This window comes from Liolophura sinensis, chromosome 11 (genome assembly GCF_032854445.1).
Source record: "Liolophura sinensis isolate JHLJ2023 chromosome 11, CUHK_Ljap_v2, whole genome shotgun sequence".
NCBI lineage: Eukaryota > Metazoa > Mollusca > Polyplacophora > Chitonida > Chitonidae > Liolophura > Liolophura sinensis.
Window position 1 is genome coordinate 8,460,742 of NC_088305.1, and position 21,429 is coordinate 8,482,170.

The 21,429-nt window shown below is 40.0% G+C and overlaps 1 protein-coding gene across 1 annotated transcript in view; it reads right to left on the reverse strand.

Annotated features, from left to right (window-relative positions):
- LOC135477700 (fibrinogen C domain-containing protein 1-B-like) overlaps positions 1-20,755 on the reverse strand; it is a 31,647-nt gene extending 10,892 nt beyond the window's left edge. The window contains exons 1-3 of the mRNA XM_064757892.1: positions 20,544-20,755; positions 17,879-18,036; positions 16,385-16,481 (exon numbers count right to left, since the gene is read on the reverse strand). Coding sequence (XP_064613962.1) covers positions 16,385-16,481; positions 17,879-18,036; positions 20,544-20,679 — 391 coding nt within the window. The 5' untranslated portion in view covers positions 20,680-20,755. The remainder of the gene's footprint in view (positions 1-16,384; positions 16,482-17,878; positions 18,037-20,543) is intronic.
- Between the last annotated feature and the right edge of the window lie 674 nt (positions 20,756-21,429).

The window sequence follows — 21,429 nt, forward strand, 5'->3', positions numbered from 1 at the left end:
TACCATGTCAATGCGATGGTACTAAGTTTATCGGTGGACTAAAGGGGCCAAAACGGCGAAAGCTGGACTCGAACGCGCAGCCCCTTTTAGGTCAAGTTAGTCACAGCCAATCGGCGCTTTAAAGGAGAACCCCAACGTTATTTTCAGACTAAATTTCCCCTAAAGACAATATTTAGGCTATGTTAACCTGTAAATTGCATTTAAAATATTATGTTAACTAGTTCCACGTAAAAAAAAACACATTAAAGTTGAACTCTCTGTCTTTTTTGTCGACCGTAGAGCTCTGGTCGGGTGACGTCATGTCGTGCATTCTTCTCTCGATTATGTATTGAAAAGCCCTCCAAAGCTTAGGCATTTCCGTGCATTAGGCCTACTCACTTGTACACCTCCTAATAAGGATCTTGAAAATACTGGGTTACTGTTACTGGTTTCAAGGCATGCTGGACACAGGCCCCACTACAACTTCCGTTTTTTGGGAGGGAGGAATGCAATTCTGTGCATTTTAGGGTTTAAAGTCTTTTTTTGCTGCCAGCATGCCGTTTTTGGTGTACAGGTGCATCCTTGGTGTCAAAATGATAGAAATTGTCTAAGCGTTGGTCAGGTATGAGTTTAAATGATGAAAGTTTGAAATTCTGGGCAAGAAGACACAGGGAGACAGGTGGTGACGAGGCTGCGAGTGACGTCACCTTGGCGTTGCTAGGAAGTCCTCCCAGCTTCCTGCATAAAAACGTCTAGATTTTGACGGTTAACCTATGTCAAGTTTTTTATGGCTTCTTTATCACAGGCTAGGCCAGGAATGATCGAAAGCTATTGGCCACAGAATGTTTGGAACTGATCTACAGCGCTAAACGTTCACATTGTCGCTTGTGGAAAATTAATGGTGGGAGGAGTACTGTTGGCACACCGGCCTACAGGCGACGTGTAAACCGAGCTGGGGGTGGGCGGGGAGGGAGGCATCTGCAGCCGCGTGGTCGTTGTACTGCACAGGCTTCTCCATTTAGGGAGTGAAAATCTGGGCGTCTTTTTCGTTTAGATCTTTGTGGGGATATTATAGGGCTCGTCTTTCGGCCCATATTCTTTCAAAAGGTATGGCTGAATTAGAAAGTCTCATATGGCTACGATCGTGTGCTCCGTAATCAAAAAGATCTGCACCATAGTTTTTAAATCTGTGGTATAATTAGGCCATGCATGTATCTTTAAAGTATGCTGCGTTGTGTTACCGCAGTCACAAGCCACACTGGGGCATGAAATAATCTCGAAATGGCCTGTAAACAGATTGTTTCCTGCTGTCTGTGTTGTAAACATAGAAACATCAGATGCCTGCAGTAAATGTACCGTTGTGACGTCTCAATGTCAGCGGTGGATCGATCGAAACAGAGTAGATTTTCTGATGTTTGATGACCAAATTCTGCCGTTTTTTTTTTACGGTGTTCGACGTTTTAAACTTTGGAAATGGATTTAGTGGACGTCAGGCTATCCATCTGCAATTCGGACGTCCCAGCGCTGGGGATCTACTTGAATTATCTGAGCCAGTGAGGGCACCGTAAGATAAAAGGGAAGATACAAGAGGGAAGAAAAAATATCTCTTGATCCAAATTGACACTTATGCACGATATATACTCGAAATGCGGTTCACAACATGTTCCCTCTATATATTTATTCATTGTTTTGATTGGTAATTTATGTTATACGATCGCGGACAGCACGCATGGTAAACGGGAAGAAACACATTAGTTGCATTTGAACTCAAAGCGGCCGAATTGGTGAGAAGCTTCGGGGTCATTGTGCTGCATTAGGGTACTATGCTTTTCAAGAGGAAAGAACAATCCCATTGGGGTTATTCCTGTCACCTGTATATTAAATTTAAACTCTTGTTTTGACATCTGATTTTATGGCGCATTTATTTATATTCTCGAATGATCTGAATCACATCTTTCTCTCTTAAGTTCGGTTGACAGCTCCTCAAGAGTAAACAAATCTCGCGGTAACAGGCCTTCATAATCGAAGTGAATGATTTGAGTTCTTTAAGTTTATTTATTTGATTGGTGTTTTACGCCGTACTATAGAATATTTCACTTTAGGCATTGGGCGGTAAGCATTGTGGTGGGAGGTAAGCTGGCAGAGCCCGGGGGAAACCAACACCCATCCGCAGGTTGCTGCAAGACCTTCCCCCGTACGGCCGGAGACGATAGTTCTTCATGTGGCTCAGGTTATAATACTGCAGGTAAAGTTTTAAAGCCAGTTGAATCACTGCATGAAGTATTATGTGAAATTACCAGTTGCAGTTATTGTGTGCTTGACAGAATGTTTCCAATACTAAATACATGTTACCTACATTTTCTCAAAAACATAACACTGACGGTTTGGTATTATTTCATATTTTAGTCGATGACAACTCTATGCGTGTGAACTACCGCACTGTTCTCAAACTAGTATAAATAAATGTCATCAGATGTACATACCGGTCCACGTGGAAACATCGTCCTCATCGGCTTGCTCCACCAAAGGTTGAACATCAAACTTCTTCAAAAATGTGTTATACGAAGACGCCACAAATCCGGTGTTCAACAACAGAAACCCACACATAACGGACAACATCTTGGATTGTTAGAATACAAGTTGACAGCTCTCGACTGAAGATTGTATGCTCACATACACTCTACAATGAATATATCTGCTCGGTCAAACCGGATTTGTGGGCTGTGTTGACAGCTATTAACGATGACGTCATCATCGCACGCTACTGTTCCCGACTGATGTTAAGAAAACTGTAGTTTAAAGCCATTTGTACATCATAAGAAGAAACATGAGAAGCTTTTCTTCTACTTGTGACTTTTAGGACATATCCTAACTTACATGTTCAGAAATAAAAACAAATCATTTCGTGTATCGTTTAAAAGAGCTGATTAGTGACGTTGCACTTTGTTAAATACTAAATCATACGGGTATTGCATACAGGAAGACCAGGCGCATTTCTTGTCTCAAGTAGGGTGTGAAAGTGACTATCATAAACTCCAAGCTATTCACCCTCTGATAATATCTTAACTGAGGGTGTGTTTCGCAGAGACCAAGTAGTTTTAACGATATGTCATTTCGGTAATTCTCGTTTAGCACACAATTTTATTCTTGAAGGGAGCAGTGCTCCGAGGTATGTAATTTGTGGTGTCTAATATGGCATGTAATCCTGGTTGATAATGTACACTTTGCAAATGTTCTACAAGGATAGCTTAGCTCTATATGCATGTATGATTTATGTCACAGCGTCCTTGGTGATGCGGTCATTATTTGAAAGCTGCTGGCCTGTCATAAATTATACCCCTATATTGTGTATACAGGTATATAACATTTTCATGATTACATATTTTATTATACCAAATTGGTTTGTTTTTTTTCATGGGTTTTTAAAAGTGTCTGTATGTCTAAAAGTGCATGTTTTATGTTTTATTTTTTATTTTTGACGCTCTCTTTCGAAGTCCGTTCACTGTCACTTTTTTAAATACCTTGTCAAGACGATGTGGCCGAAATATTACCGACGTTACGTCATGATCTTTCTTTCATCGATTTCCTCCATTCTACCAACATGTCCCATTAGTATTCCAAAACATCCATCATACAACTGTTTTCCTCAAAGACAAATTCGAGAAAAAAATCTGATAAATACTTACATAGTGGCACGTCACAGAGGGTAGCAACTGGTTATAACAGCAACTCACTTGTATAATTACGTCATCTCCTGTTCTACATTTTAAGGTAACGTCGCTGGAAGCCATTTCGGTTGTGATGTGTCTGCTACATTTTGTATTATGTGACACGATCACCTGACAGACCCCATGTTCATTCTGCAAGATTTAAGACAGTATTGGTTAAAGTGTTTGTGCTTTTTGTCTTTTGTCAATAACAGTGTTTATAAGGAGAAGAAATAGATGGACTGAAATATACATTTTGAAATACCGCTATCTACAGCTATAACGTTTTTCCCCACTATATTGCTGGCCGCCGTCGTATGATTGAAAGATAATTGAGTACGGCGTAAAACACCAATAAAATAAATTAACAAGTCAACAGTTATAAATGTCTTAAAGCGGTAACACGGATCTTCACTGAAACAGAGACCAAACACTGTGTATTAAGACTGCTGGAAGACGTGAATCGCAATGGAATTTTGTAATGTGAACCTCATATCTGTCTTGATCAAAACCCTTATACAGTGCACTGGGACTAAACTTACCCCATGCCTTCAGGATCCGGGTTAAGCGAAACCAGATATACTCACTGACGCACTTGACGTAAGTCTACACCAAATGAAGGAGTCGGCTTAAGCCAGATTACATCTATACATTCCCGTATACATAAGAAAACCCTCACAGCAAGGTCGACGATGAAATATCAAACCCAGTGTTTTTGCAGGTCGGAGTGTAAAATTTCTTGAGACGTAACGTGAACTGATTTATGGTCATGTGGACTTTAGAGCATACAATAGAAGAACGCTTAAAATGAGGGTCATGTGTGTTTGCCACGTGTGTGACATGTGTAATGTATTAGGGACCTGCATAAACTTACGAGTATATTTTGTACTTTTTAATATGTGTGTTCAAGTGACGTTGAATTAAAATAGCGCGAGAATTTGTAGCACAGCGAGGAGTACATTTTCATAACCAACTGGATTTTCGAGATTTTCCGAAGTAAACTATGCGTTAATCAGAAGAAATTAGTCAACTAAACGAATGTATCATTATTTGTAATAATAATAAGATAATGATTATTGGAATTGTAACTGTTGAGATTGAGTGTGGTATATGCTTTTAGTGTAATTACTTTTGTAAATATACCAGATTTGTGTATATGCTTCTGTAAACTGTGCTCAGACTACTAATCGTCCATTGTCGTCCATTGGATGATCTCACATTATTCTGGACAGATCATATTTAATTCCTCCAAGTCTTGTTTTTAATTCGTTTCTACATGTAGAACCACCTCCACGTGTGGAATGGTCATTTTATAGCCTATATGCATGTAGATATTGTAAAACCACTTCCACGTTGGGACTGGTCATTCTAATTTCTTAAATACTAAACTACTAAATACTGTAAACACTACACAATCACTTCCACGCTTGGGCTGGTCCTTTTTATAGCCTTTACAGATATTGTAAAATTACCTCCACGTGGGGACTGGTCATTCTAATTTCTTATGTAAAGACTACAGAATAACTTCAACGCAGGGGCTGGTCATTTTTCTAGCCTATATGGATGCTGTAGGATTACCTCCACGTGGGGACTTGTCAATCTAATTGGTTATGCAAATACTACAGAATCACTCCCACGCTGGGACTGGTCATTTTTATAGCCTATATAGATACTGTAGAACCCCCACCCCCACCCCACTTGTGGGATGGTCATTCCACTTGTTTTATGTAAATTCTACAGAATCACTTCCACACTGGGGCTGGTCCTTTTTATAGCCTTTACAGATATTGTAAAATTACCTCCACGTGGGGACTGGTCATTCTAATTTCTTATGTAAAGACTACAGAATAACTTCAACGCAGGGGCTGGTCATTTTTCTAGCCTATATAGATGCTGTAGGATTACCTCCACGTGGGGACTTGTCAATCTAATTGGTTATGCAAATACTACAGAATCACTCCCACGCTGGGACTGGTCATTTTTATAGCCTATATAGATACTGTAGAACCCCCACCCCCACCCCACTTGTGGGATGGCCATTCCACTTGTTTTATGTAAATTCTACAGAATCACTTCCACACTGGGGCTGGTCCTTTTTATAGCCTTTACAGATATTGTAAAATTACCTCCACGTGGGGACTGGTCATTCTAATTTCTTATGTAAAGACTACAGAATAACTTCAACGCAGGGGCTGGTCATTTTTCTAGCCTATATAGATGCTGTAGGATTACCTCCACGTGGGGACTTGTCAATCTAATTGGTTATGCAAATACTACAGAATCACTCCCACGCTGGGACTGGTCATTTTTATAGCCTATTTAGATACTGTAGAACCCCCACCCCCACCCCACTTGTGGGATGGTCATTCCACTTGTTTTATGTAAATTCTACAGAATCACTTCCACACTGGGGCTGATCATTTTCAGAGCCTATATAGACACTGTAGAACCACCTCCATGTGGGGACTGGTCATTCTAATTGCTTAAGTACTATAAGTCCACATTGGGGCTGATCATTTTTGTAGCGTGTATAGATATCATAGAACCACCATATCGCTGTCTCAAAAACAGAAAATGAGCCTAATGCGTGTGTGACAAAATTCATATATAATTTGTTTGCCAATTATTTTCAGTCAAGAAATGTTCAGTCAAACTGCGAATAGATCATTATACATTTAATTGTGTAAAATTCGGAAAAAAATTTAACTCTCCGTGAAATCGTAAATTCGTGTTGTATCTTTCCATGAGTAATGGAACCCTGGTGTGTGATTAAGGCTGCTGTTTTTGTTAACATATGCATACACTGTATATATGGTCCACACTGCAGAGGTCTTCACAAGCAGTCGTGTACAGATTATAGACAAATGTTTGCAGGAGGCATCTTCCTAATCAGTGGGAACTAAGAAAACACTGGGATTAAGATAGGCTGTCTTATTTCCAGGAAAACACTACTACCTTGGGTCACAACAAGATATACATTTTGTCAGTAAATGATCAAGGATAAAGAGTGTCCCATGGAAGCCTTTGGGTCCCTTATCAGTGCGAGAATGCATGTTATACTCGACACACTAGCTTGGTGATCACTGGTTACAGTGGAAATATATTTTAAAATTTTAACATCAATTTCGAAGTAACAAGTCAGTTTGATAACTCTTCAAACTCATTTTTTTGAAATTCGAAAAGTCTTCGAAGACTCCGTCACAGAGGTGGTTAACACACCAGCGTGTCACAATGGCCCAAAAGCCTCTCACAAATTCAAGTCCAGCTCAGACTGCGTTCCTCTCCGGCCTTAGGCTACATGAGATGGTCTTCTAGCAACCTGTGGATGTTTGCGATTTCCTTCCTCCATAATGCTGGCCGCCGTTGTATAAATGAAATTTTGAGTACGGCTTAAAACACCAATCAAACAAAATAGTTTTCCGTTACTCACATATAGTGTGTGACACATTCAGTGTAGAGGAACTGTTGAGAAAACTGATGTAAACAAAATGAAACTTTATTTTCTGCATATTATTATTATTTGACTTTATCTGATCGGTGTTTTACGCCCTACTCAAGAATATTTCATTAATGATAAGCCCATTATGTGCTGCATTACTATATGGCGAACTTAATATTGTTAAACGGTTTCCGCCCACCAATATGCTGGCCGCCGTCGTATAAGTGAAATATTCTTGAGTACGGCGTAAAACACCAATCAAATCAATAAATATTTTTTTATTTATATATTTGATTGGTGTTTTACGCCGTACTCAAGAATATTTCACTTATACGACGGCGGCCAGCATTATGGTGGGAGGAAACCGGGCAGAGCCCGGCGAAAACCCACGACCATCCGTTGGTTGCAAGCAGACCTTCCCACGTACGGCCGGAGAGGAAGCCAGCATGAGTTGGACTTGAACTCACAGCGACCGCGTTGATTGGAGGCTCCTGGGTCATTATGCTGCGCTAGTGCGCTAACCAACTGAGCCACGGAGGCCCCAATAAACAAATAAGTAACATTGTTAAAGGACACATGAAAAAGAATTCCTAAACGAAGAATATGGTTTAAAGGAAACCTTTTTTGAAGCATATGTTATCTCTTTTAATGGATCATCTATTTTTCCACATATTTCCCGTCGATAGCTGAAAACTTTCGGAAATGACGTCATTGATGAACTTGAACATTAATAAGAACGTGACGTCAATCCCACGCCCAATTTGGACTCTTTTTCCACACACACTTGTTTGATAGTTATCATTGCTGACCTCACCACTGCACATTACTTTATTTCTGGACATACCGCTGGGTCATTAAGAAAACTGTAGTGTAAAGCCAATTTTACGTTTCAAAGAAGAAAGCTGTGGCGCTTTTTGTACTTTTATATCTTAGGACACAATTCAAGCCGCAAACTGAGAGATAAAAACCAACCGTTTCACCGAAACCTTAGTAGGCCTACTGCTCGAACGTTAGTGCTTTATGATCACATTAATTACCGTAAGTTACCAAATTCACGATTTTAGTTTTTTATGCATTCAGTTCAAGATGTGCATTCATGTGTCTCATACAGGCAAGCTCTTTGATAGCATGCTACCAATTTTAAGACGCTGTATTCAAGGCACATCAGGGAGAAAGTTTACTGGAAAAACTGACGCGGAGCAACATTCTGCGTGTTTATGTTCCAGCGTGTTACACTGACAAACTGCAACCTCTAGACTTGTCCATGAACAAAGAGTTCGAAGACGAGCTGAACAGCAGTTCCAAGGCTGGTAAGCTGGGGGAGGAAGATGAAGTGGACACGAAGACTTCCATCGTGAAACCCATACATAACAGGCGGTTGCCTACGAAGTAATTGACAAGCAAAGACAACTTATTTAGACTGGCTTTCTAAAATCCGGGCTAAATATATTTAAGTAAATATAAATACTAGGCACGGTATGTTGTAATGTACTGCCTGTACATGTGTTTCTTTCCTTTCTTAAATATTAGTAATTTGAAACTCAAAAAAAAATACAATTCTTTTAATCTTGTTCTTCTTTCACCAACTTTACTTTTGTAGTGGAAAGATTTATGCCATGCTAGATTGTATACTCGCTGGTTGTTTATTTCCCGATAATATAATATAACTCCCAGGTAACATTGGGACCGTCCATAGATATTTGCAACAGCTGGGCAAGTGACAACTGCCTGGCAGGTTCCTTTTAAATGAATCCCTATATTGTTTGCAGTGGCGAGCCCTATGGATTGTGGAAATGGGTGCTGACACCATCTGCTTCCCAAACACGAATACGCACATCAAGTTGCTTGAACGGCGTTTTCCTACTGAGGCTTTCATCAAACAGCTGTCCTGAGGTTCGACCCTCTCTAATATCATATTCTTGAAATGTGGAGCAATCCCAAAACAGCTTAAACACCAGTCTCCTACAAAAAATGTTCTCGCAATGTCAATGTCTCAAAACATAGCCTTCAAAACACTTAAGAACCACACCGTGATCCAAGCTGAAGCTGTCGCCGTGGCAGCCTCTCTATTGGCACTGGTGCCCAAAAGTCAGTGTGAGTCAATGTTGGACAAAGCTGGGGTTTTTTCGGTCACTAGTGTGACCTGTTAATGCCGACTCAATACAACTATCTTTGAATCGTGCCTTATGCTTCTTGCTTGATATGGAATGAAGGCATTTCTCGAAAAGTTTTGGTGAAACTGCCAAAGGTTTCTGAAAACACTGTCCCGGCGTGGTGCAGTCTGGGGCAAAATGCGACTGTCCGTCGTCGTCATGGAAACGAACTGTTCTTCTCTCCGCACATTACGCCGTCAGTGATTTACAAAAAAATATGTTACTTTCTGAAAGATGAGAGAGGTATTAGATTGACAGGACCGACATCTAAAACATGGTTATCTCCCTTAGCACCGACGTGTATGTGTTCGACCACTTTGGCCTGCAGTCTAGATACATTTCGTTAAGCATTTGACGTACATACGCTGGCAGTAAACTACTTGAGTAAAAAGAAAATTAAGAATCGTTTTCTAAATTTCAAGCTCTTATTTGAGAAAACGTGATTTCCAAGCTCTTTCTAGATCTGGAAATCACATCTAAAATCAAGCAGTTTAGAGGACCCGAACGAACCCTGTCTCTCCGACTAGAAATGATTTTATGTGCAGAAATCACTGGCTACAGCCCAATACCTGACTGAAACTGTGGATCAGGTGTATCCGCTGTGGACGACAGCATGGACGTGCCTTTCTCATCATACCACCTGTCAGCCTCTTGATACTCTGAAGTCGAAGATGCTGCCATTTCTCGTGCATGACAGCTCCCAGTTGAACCAGATCATGCACAGGTGGATCCATTGCTTGCACACGACGACCACCTGGCCCAGTTGACGTAAAACGCTTGATGAGCTACCAAATGACATAGTTATTGAGTAATTTCAAACATTGCTTTAACACTGCTCACCCCAGAACCATATTTATAAAGCCACTGTTTCACATCAAAACCAGTGATGATTGAAATGCATATATGTTTATCATTAAAACACATGGATTCTAATCTTTGTGCCTTTTTTCATTTGCGGAAGGGTCAAACTATTCACAAGACTTAGACCATAGAGAACAAAACCAGAGAGGCGACAATTGTGTGATAGGTGGCAAATGGTCACACATAACCGATGGAAAACGGACAGTCAATTTCCCTCAGTTAAAAAAGAGTTTCTATTCTGTTAATGTAAATGGTTAAATCGTAGCACATTACACGCTCCTAGCACAATGTCTCAAACAGAATTTGGCACAAACATGCAGTAATGTTAACTGCAATTTATTAAACGTCACTGGTCTAGAATTACTTAAAATTTCGAAATGTCATCACATTTAATATTTTATTTGTTTCTTTATTTGATTGGTGTTTCACGCCGTACTCAAGAATATTTCACTTATACGACGGCGGTCAGCATTATGGTGGGAGGAAACCGGGCACAGCCCGGGGGAAACCCACGACCATCTGCAGGTTGTTGAAAGACTTTCCCACGTACGGTCGGAGAGGAAGCCAGCATGAGCTGGACTTCAACTCACAGCGACCGCTTTGGTGAGAGAATCTTGGGTCATTATCCTGCGCTAGCGCGCTAACCGAATGAGCCACTTAGGCCCCTTTCATCACATTTAATAGACAAGAATATTAAAACTGTACAAAGAAATTTCATTGACATTAAAACAATGCAAAACTGAAGTGTCTTCAGAATTCCCAACACTCCATCATCTACAAATTGCTGTTACAAAACGTATTTCATGTAATGACAACTGTTGCAAGTAATGGAAGGAGAAATGTGTAGGAACATTCCACAGGAAGTCTGTTATTGTTCTGACAGGGATAAAAAATAGATATAATGAAATTTTGTCAATTAAATTTGTGTGCAGAATAGTAGTACAGAGATGTCCTTATACTGTACGCGTATCTGAGCCGCGTATGGGGATTTGTGGGCTCTTTGTGATAGAGTAAAATTGTGCTTTACCGATGTGACGGGAAGGTATGGCTATACTCCTCTGTTTGTTGAACGACAGATGTGACGTCACGCTATTGTCTGAGCAGTTGATTTTTTTTTTGAATCCACAGTTTGGTGGTTTTAGTGGTGAAAACTTGCACCACCTTAGTGTTACTTCGTTTGGTGTACGGTAGAGCGGAATTCGAACCCCTCGAACACAAGGCTCTACATCATTCTAATACCTCTCTGAGCTATCCAGGATTGCCGTACAACCTTCTCCTTTTAAACGACTACATGTTTGTTATGACGTCAATTCTTTGTCTGACCGGATTCGATTCCACTTAGCGATCTGAAAGGCCTTCTTCGCCGGGCGAGGGAAACTGGTCCACTTCATGCGTGGCCGGATGTGGGCATCCACAGGCTTTGGATCACGAAATCTACGTCGCCTTATACCAATGACTTAATCTGTGTACTAACATGACACGCCTGACTGCACAAAAGTTACGCAGCTTGGCATGCAAAATGTCTTGGTTTTGTTTTGTACACAAGATATTTCATGGAAATCGGGCTAACCACTTGACCAAGTATTTGTATTGTTATGCACATACATAAACTGTCAATTTTTTAAAAATTATGTAAATTTATTGCATGGGTCTATGATGTCGTGTAAGTAGGAGAAAACACTCGTAACTGTAGGTTCTTGAGAAAGAATAAATTCGAAGCTCGCGCCTCGTTCATTATGTTTCAAAAATCTATAATTACGATTGTTATCTCCAGTTCTGACTGATGTTTTCTGTATAGTTCCTTCTAAAAAGTTATCGTTTTTGTGTTTTCTCCTTTGAAAATTTAGATAGCTCACATGTGGTTGCCTAGTCAATGGACATATTGTGATCAGCCTTACGGCATGTTATAGTTATATACTCAGACACATTTCTCCCACTAAAATGATAAAATATAACATAAGTCATATTCAGTTATTTAATATTTTTCGTTTTAACATCATTTGAAAAGGTTAAAAACAGGAAGAGAAAAGGAAAAAAGAAAGATCAAGTGAAAGTTCAAAAGGAACAATTACCACGAACTTTTGATCTGTCTTGGCCCATGATTAATAAACAATCACGTCTATTTAGTGGATTTTCACCGGGCGTATCTTCATCTCGCTGAACTGAAGAGGGAGATGTTTAGACGACCATTCGTACCACGTGACTGATGAAGTATTTTCCTGGGACTTCTCCTTCACATGAACATACAACCCATTGAGATTGCTGCGATGACAACCATGGTACCACCAGGCCCCATGAAATAATGCAGCACAGTTCATGTTGTAATAGTCGTTATCTCGGTCATATGTGGAAAACTCCAAGCCGTTGTGCTGAGCCAAGGAGTCACCTGAGAGAACAAAAAAATGGTTCCAAATCTCTAGACAAAGAGAAACACAGATTATTGCACAGCTCAGATTGACTGGATTTATTCATTTGATTAGTGTTTACTGTTAGAAGGATCTGGTTGATAAGTCCAAAATAAAAAGATGGTCGCCAGCGACTATCCAGATACGCCCGACCCCCAAAGTCAAATCGACCGCATAATTTAGGGTCAGATTTTCTTAAGTCACCAGTATACGTTCAAAGTGAAGGTGGATGGGAGAGGGGGTGTTGGCGAATTAACCAAAAATTACGTCGTCGCATTTCTTCCCTTACTAAAATTAAGAGGGTCAAAGTCAGCATTGTTATCAAAATTATATTGGTAGCTCTGACATCTGATATAATAGTGGCTCATTGTTACCTTAACAACAAATGTCTTAATATAGACATTTTAATGCTGTGTGTGGTGAGGGTATAACTGGTAATACTGACACACGTACAGTGTATATCACATGATGTGATCCAACGTAAAAACCCACCAAAGATGACCAGAAGTGATCAATATATTGATATGTTCCGAATGACCAGCTAGCAACAATAGGTCTACATAGGTTACATGTATTCGTGATGTCTATAAACAAATAATACATTGGCCTACAGCCGTTGTGAGGTCGAAATTCAGAACAAATTTTAGAGTAGGCCTACTTAGGGTTTCGGCCAATCTTTTCAGTTTTGACGAAAATCAGCCACCAAAATTTCTCTCCCCTCCCCCCTTCGGTGACTATATTTTTCTTTCCGCCCACCATACTTTTTTCTTCGACTAAGAATATTTGACGCTAATAATTTTGGTCGCTTCTCTTCCACATTTCTCCCAGAGTTTTTCCACCATCATTCCTACGGTCAACAACTGCTCAGCTATTATTCACGCTTAGTTGCAACTTTTCAGGATAACTTTTTGGCGGATTTTAGTTGATATTTTTTTAAAATTTATTTTTTAAGATTATGTTTCTATCAGGAAAACATTTCGGTCAACTTACCGGCATTCCCCTTGAACGTGCCCAGTAAGAGTCGGAAGTTGTGAGACTCGTTTGCCACACGGAATCTACTGTAGGAAGCGTAACCCGTTCCAAGGGTATAGCTTCTCATATTCACGAGGAGTTCAAAGTGCGTCTGAGAGGTCAGGAGGTGAATCTTCTGCAGGCCTGGGGAGACAAAATAGGATGATTTTGACCGACTACTGTATTTGTGGGAACTACCTCGCAAAGCGCCGTTTGTGGAATGCAGTTCATCGTATTTCATCTCATCGGCATATTATGTTAGATAAATCATGTCGTCAAGATGTCTGAAAGAGGTAATCGCAATTCAAGCCAAACCGTTTTTGATAATTATTTCTTATTTGGTATGTATGTTCACTGTGGCAGATTTAAACTGCGGCTGTTGAGATCACGCTTCATCTTTACATTGCATTTCACGGGAATTAGTTTCAGCTGTGTGTTGCAGAGAAAGCAACTGGAAAACAAAGTTCCAGCGACGTCATCGCAGTGGAAGTCAAAAACGCTTGAGATAAAGATTTCACTTTTACTCTGTAGTTTTAACTGGAGGTGAACGCCATTCTTATGTTAATTAAGACTGCTTGTTTAAGAAATTGTCCAAGAAGTTGTTGGTTTGTTTGGCAGCAGGGTAGCACTGGACAGTTTGAATGATAAGAATACTACATGTATCGTTGTCATTCCGGATTAGAGAATCCCTGTTTGATATACAGGTTCATATGGAGAGTTGGTCTCAGCCATTCGATAGCAAACAATAACAATTCCCGAGTTTCGCACAAATAGCATAAAAATAGTTAAAGCTGCCGATGGATTTGGGCGTATCACACTCTCATCTTCATCATTGGATATGTATATATACATGACTACAACTGCTGTCTTCTTAAACATCCTTCAGCTAAGCGTAATACCAGTTTGATCAGCACAGTTTTCACCCAATGATCACTTTTCGCATGATCTTGATGAATTATTAATATGTAGTATCCAGCAATATGTTACCGGGGTTTGAATTAACTATTAATATGTAGTATACTCCAATATGTAAACGGGGCTTTCAAACACATACTTGTGTGTTGCCCGCCAAAGCGGTGATTGAGGGAAACGTCCACATTAATGGCTAATAACACTTTTTAGTTTTACTCTCATCTAATTCATAATGTCACAGTCAACCAGTGATGATTAACTATTTGTTCCACCGACAGGCACATCACTTATCAATCAGCTTCCAAGCTGAATGCTGGAAGTTCACTCTTCCAACCAGGTATATTATTCTTTTTAGTATTTCCTTTGACGCTTTCTACAAAACTGCAAATCGCTGCTGTTATTCATTTACACTGTTGTTACAAAATCTTGCCCATACGTGTTGGCATATAAAACTTTTACACACCGCTAACCTACCCAGTGGCCATGTTGGGTGTATATGGAAATCTCCAGAACCGTTTATGGGATCCCCATGACACTTAGAATACACAAGAACACTTGATGGGGCTATGCAGATTAAGAAATTAACTTATTTTGGCTCAAAAGAGATTAAGCTTGCCATAGACGGCTCAAGTCTAGTGGCGACTTTATTTTGCATTTTGAAATTAAAAGCATGTAGTTGGATGTAATTTGGCCTGCTCCAGACGAGTCTGGATTTACCTTTTTCATACGATCTATAGTTTTCCTACAAATTGTTATAAACCCTCAAAATCTTGCGTTGTTTCACATTTTTTTTACTTTCTTTACAAGGTCACGTCACTGGAAAGCAATGCATGTGATGCTGACAGTAAATTACCGTAAATACGTAAGTGTGGAATCGGAAATTCATATACTACAATAATGGTAAGATCCGATTCCAAAACAAACAAATTTAATGTATAATATTTCTAAAAGCACGTTACAAATGAAGATGTATAAATGTGAGTACAACAGTGCTGTTGGAAATTATGGACAAAGGGCCTAGTAATCTGTGAGCTATATGAACAGTTGAAATGCGACAGCAAACGATATGCATATTTTGTTATCTACAACTGATATTGTAGCACGCTAAAAGATTTTAATACTGATTTCACCCCGTCGCCTAGAACATACCTTGCGTCTTGCCAACTTCATTAAAAGCTACTGACTGCTTCTCTTTGAATGATTCTGTCATATTTTCGTACTTTATATAACTCTTTAGTTATTTGATGGTTTGTGTTATAAGTCGCTTTGAAGAATTGGCCTTGCGATTATTGAACTAAAACGCCCTTATTGGTTGACGGCTGGTACACGAGTGTCTGTTTCGGCGTAATAATTTCTAACGCTACCTCAACACTAAGGTTTATCACTCGACATAAAACGTTCTTGAACAATTGCAATCAAAGCTCAAGTGAGATACCTACAATTGAATTTGACATGAAAATTATTCTCAGGCTAATGTTTAGAATGTTAACTTGGATTTCATGTCTAGGAAAATCGACTCCCTGCAACACTTAAAACCAAAGACTGCTGTCTCACTTCATGCACCATATTTTTTAGTATCATAGGGCATAAGATTACTTGTCGGTTTCCTGTTTAGGCTGGGTTAGAGATTTTACGCAAAGTACGAGAACAGTATTTATATATTATACGAATAGGTCTATTGGTAGATTATATCTAGAATAATTTCCCTAAGGTTGTGGCCGGCTCCCTCCACCATAATGCTGACCGCCGTCAAATAAACAATTAGAATAATAGAACCATGGTAAAAAATACTTCCCACCAAAGCCAGTTGACAAAAAACTATCGTTACTTGGTGATGTAGACCTGATGATTAAATTGACGAACACTGGTTAAGTAAAATTTACTGCATGGCCTTTGATCCGGTTCAAGGTAACTTACCCAACCAGAACTCCCCGTAAAGGTTACCAAAGCCATCAGTGTAATTCTGCCAGTTACGATAGAAGTCAACAGAGCCATCTTGTCGTCTTTGGAACACCTGAAACGTCAATTAACATCAAGCTTAACATTAACAAAACAGAAGAATAATTACTTTATTCGGTGTTTTACGCCGGATTATTTCACTTATACGACCAGCATTTTGGTGGAAACCGGGAAGAGCCCAGGAGAAACCCACGAACATCCGCGAGTTGTTGTCACAGGAATAATTAAAATATGAACTATAGCTTTCACAAGTTTTCGCCATAAGAAAATTGTTCTGCGGTTTTTGTATGTACTTGGCCATGCGTTTTTGTATGGGTGTAGGAGTGGTTGCCATTAATTGGTGTTAGGTGGTTTTCAGACTAGAAACGTCTTCCTGCAGAATGTGTTAAATTAATGTATTAGTTTTATTAGTACCACAACTCGTGAAACCGGCATTTCGCATCTCAGAGCAATTTTCGTTCCACAGAAGCATATTATTGTTTATTGGATTTATTACCACACGGTCGACGTCTAAATCGGCGCCTTTTGTCAAACCCCTCGATTTCCAGTATCATTTCTTAAAGTGACGTATACAGGGCTTTAATAGTAACTCGTCACAGAGCCGTTTTGTTTTTATACCAGTTATCTGGATACTTTATCATAGCAAGCAGTATGGGGTAGCGTAATCTTAGGTAACTTTCATGTCAGATTTATTTATTTATTTGTTTGGTAGTTTACGCCGTACTTAAGAATATTTCGCTTATGCGAAGGCGGCCATCATTAAGGTGAGAGGTAACCGGGCAGAGCCCGGGGCAAACACACGACCATCGGAAGGTTGCTGGTAGACTTTCCCACGTACGGCCGGAGAGGAAGCCAGCATGAGCTGAACTTGAACTCACATGGACCCTTTTAATGGGGTAGTTTTACCATTGAAACAATCAATTCAGTCATTCCACGCAAATTCGTTTATTTCCTGGACAAATAATCTAGACTGCTTTTACTCTGACATAGTTAATGAGCAGTGCAGTCGAGATCTATTGACTATAAACATGTCGGCCTACACATGATATAAGTCCTTTGAAATAAGGCCCCGTTGAAATAGTCTACCCCGGATTAGACCACATACCTAAGATAATGAATTCATTACAATCTAAACTACGTCATGTCTGACTGTTTGATTTGAGATGTTGCTGGTTCTTACTGGCCTTGCGGTTGTCTTTGAACTACATTTCAATGTATTTTGTGTAAAAAAAATTATCACAATTCACACCGCTAAATTGGAGTTGTTCTGCACTGAGTTTATGGACAAATACACGTGACCTGATTGTTCGTATCTCTTAAACGACATACGACTGTCTAGAATTGTCTAACAGACTTAGATCTAGGCGTCGTAGTAGACATTCGTATACCGATCGTAAATCATGACCAGGGTTACAGGTTTTTCCATTATATAATACCTATTTACAAACTCACCAGCCATCCACCACCCTGTGTCACCAAGTCACAGTACACAAGGAAGCCTTTTCCCACTCCGAACGGAAACACTCGGTACACGCCGCTCTTTGTGTGATTACATTTCTGTATTACTGTACAATCGGTAGGATATGCGCATTCGAGAAAATTGCTGTGATCTGAAAAAAAACATCCTAGCGTAGTATTACTTTCGATTTACATCAATACACGAAACGTCGATCATGGTAAAACTCTCCAAACCTTTGTACACAAGAAACACTTGACCTGTACGATATCAGCCTATGATGATGAATTCTGGACAAAACCATAACTGAATAATTCACGACAATTACGCCAAATACAGCACTGTGCCTCTCTCTGTCGATGTGAGAACTAGCAAAACTGGGCGGGCCACTATGTCTATTCCATCGTCCTTTTTGAAAAAACACCAAGGAGAAAAGGTAAGGTCCTACCGTTTTAAAAATACGTCAGTTTTCAACAAAGCCCTCTTACGCCGCCTTTACTGGTGTAGCTGGCCACCACAGTTTTTGTAATATTCCTGCTTCACACAAGATACCCCACTTTCTGACTGAAATCCACCAGTATCATGTTCTTTCTCAGACGAAAATTAAGACAGTACTAATCATAATGTTCCCTTGCCTTTCTGGTATCTAATGAGAAATAAGTACGACTAGATATCGTTACCATATGTCAATGTGTTGACATCAGGTTTATGGGTCGTCTGAAGGGGCCCTAACGGCGAAAGCTCGACTCGAACTCGCGACCCCTTATTGGTCAAGATAGTCGCACCAGGTCGGCGCTTTAAAGAACCCAACGATTTTGCCATTTTCACACAAAATTTTCCCTAAAGACAATATTAAGGTTGTTAATCTGTAAACTATATATTAATATATTATCTTACATTAAATAAAAATAACATTAAAGTTGGACCTTCTGTCTATCTTGTCGACCGTGGAGCCCTGGTCGGGTGACGTCTTGCCGTGCATACCTCCTTCGATTATGTATTGAAAAGCTTTCCCGAAGCCATGCATTAGGCCTTCCCACATGTACACTTCTTAATTAGCACGCTGAAGATAATATAAGTAAAACAGTTTTACAACAAATATTTTGAAAGACGGGCTACTGGAGTTGTTTTAGATCATGGAAAATCGTGTACAGCTTAGCGGCTGCGCAATACGATGACCGATTTTGGCTCACTTATCGGCCGCATAGATGACACAACTGCGCTCCCGACTGGTTTGTCTGACACCAATTGGACATCAACCGAATTAGGGTAGTACCTGTGGAGAATTTGTGAAACTAACAATCAAGTTAATCCTTTGTGTTATATCACCGGCAAAAAACAATAAGGCATTATTGGGCCTTGTATGTATCTTTACAGTATGCTGCGTTGTGTTACTGCAGTCACAAGCCACACTGGGGCATGAAATAATCTCGAAATTGCCTGTAAAAAGATTGTTTCCTGCTGTCTGTGTTGTAAACATAGAAACATCTGATGCCTGCGGTAAATGTATCGCTGTGACATCACATGGTCAGCGGTGGATCGATCGAAGCGGAGTAGATTTTCTGATGTTTGATGACCAAATTCTGCAGGTTTTTCTCCCGTGTTCGACGTTTTAAACATTCGGAATGGATTTAGGGGACGTCAGACTATCCAGATTAAATGTCCCAGGGCTGGGGATCTACTTGAATTATCTAAGCCAGCGAGATCACCGAAATTGATCTTGACAGGTCACAGTGAGTTCTCTTTTACTGGATTATTACTCATTCATATAAAATTCACTCACATTCTTTGTTTAAATCAATGTCTATTTGTTCAAATCGAAGATAAAATATCTCTTCATTCAAACTGACACTTTTGCGCGATATATACTCGAAGTGTGGTTCACTGCGTGTCCCCTCTGTATATTTATTCATTGTTTTGATTGATATTTTACGTTGTACTCAAGAATAATTAACTTACCCGATGGCGGACAGAATGTATTGTAGGAGGAAACCAAAGGAAACACATGAACTGGATTTGAACTCAAAGCGACCGCATTGGTGAGAGGTTTAAGGGTCATTGTGCTGCATTAGCGTACTATGTTTTCAATGGGAAATAAACAAGTCCATTGCTTTATCTAAAATCCCGTCACCTTAATCTTAACTCTTATTTTGATATCTGATTTTATGGTGCATTTATTTATATTCTCGAATGATCTAAATCATATCTTTCTCTCTTAAGTTCGGTTGACAGCTCCTCAAGAGTAAACAAAGCTCGGGGTAACAGGCCTTCAGAATGGAAGTGAATGATTTGAGTTTGTGGTAAGAGGTAACCGGGCAGGACCCGGGGGAAACCCACGACCATCCACAAATTGGTGGCAGACTTTCCCTCGTACGCCCGGAGAGGATAGCTCTTTGAGTGGCTCAGCTTGTAATACTGCAGGTAAAGTTTTAAACTTTACGGGAAATTTAATCACCTAATCACTATCATGCGAAATTACCAGTTGCAGTTATTGTGTGCTTATTAGAAAATTCCCAGTGTAAAATACATGTTACATATTCTCAAAAAAATAACACTGACGGTTAGGTATTATTCCTTATTTTAGTCGGTGACAACTCCATGCGTGTGAACTACCGCACTGTTCTCAAACTAGTATAAATAGGTAATATCAGATGTACATACCGGTCCACGTGGAAACATCGTCCTCATCGGCTTGTTCCACCAATGGTTGAACATCAAACTTTTTCAAAAATGTGTTATACGAAGACGCCACAAATCCGGTGTTCAACAAAAGAAATCCACACATAACGGACAACATCTTGGATTGTTAGAATCTGACAGCTCTCGACTGAAGATTGTATGTTCACATACACTCTACAGTGACTTTATATCTGCTTGCTCAAGCCTGATTCGAGGGTAGTGTTGACAGCTATTAACAGTGCCGTCATCACTGCGCGCTACCGTTCCCGACTGATGTTAAGAAAACTGTAGTTTAAAGCCATATATACGTCATAAGAAGAAGCACTTTTGGACATAACCTAACTTAAATGTTGAGAAATAAAATCAAACCGTTTCGTGTATCGCTTAAAACAGCTGATTTGTGACGTTACACTTTGTTGAAAACTAAATCATATTGGTATCGCACACAGGGAGGCCAGGCGTATTTCTTGTCTCAGGCATATTGGTATCGTGCACAGGGAGGCCAGGCGTATTTCTTGTCCCAGGCATATTGGTATCGTACACAGGGAAGCCAGGCGTATTTCTTGTCTCAGGCATATTGGTATCGCACACAGGGAGGCCAGGCGTATTTCTTGTCTCAGGCATATTGGTATCGCACACAGGGAGGCCAGGCGTATTTCTTGTCTCAGGCATATTGGTATCGTGCACAGGGAGGCCAGGCGTATTTCTTGTCTCAGGCATATTGGTATCGCACACAGGGAGGCCAGGCGTATTTCTTGTCTCAGGCATACTGGTATCGTACACAGGGAAGCCAGGCGTATTTCTTGTCTCAGGCATATTGGTATCGCACACAGGGAGGCCAGGCGTATTTCTTGTCTCAGGCATATTG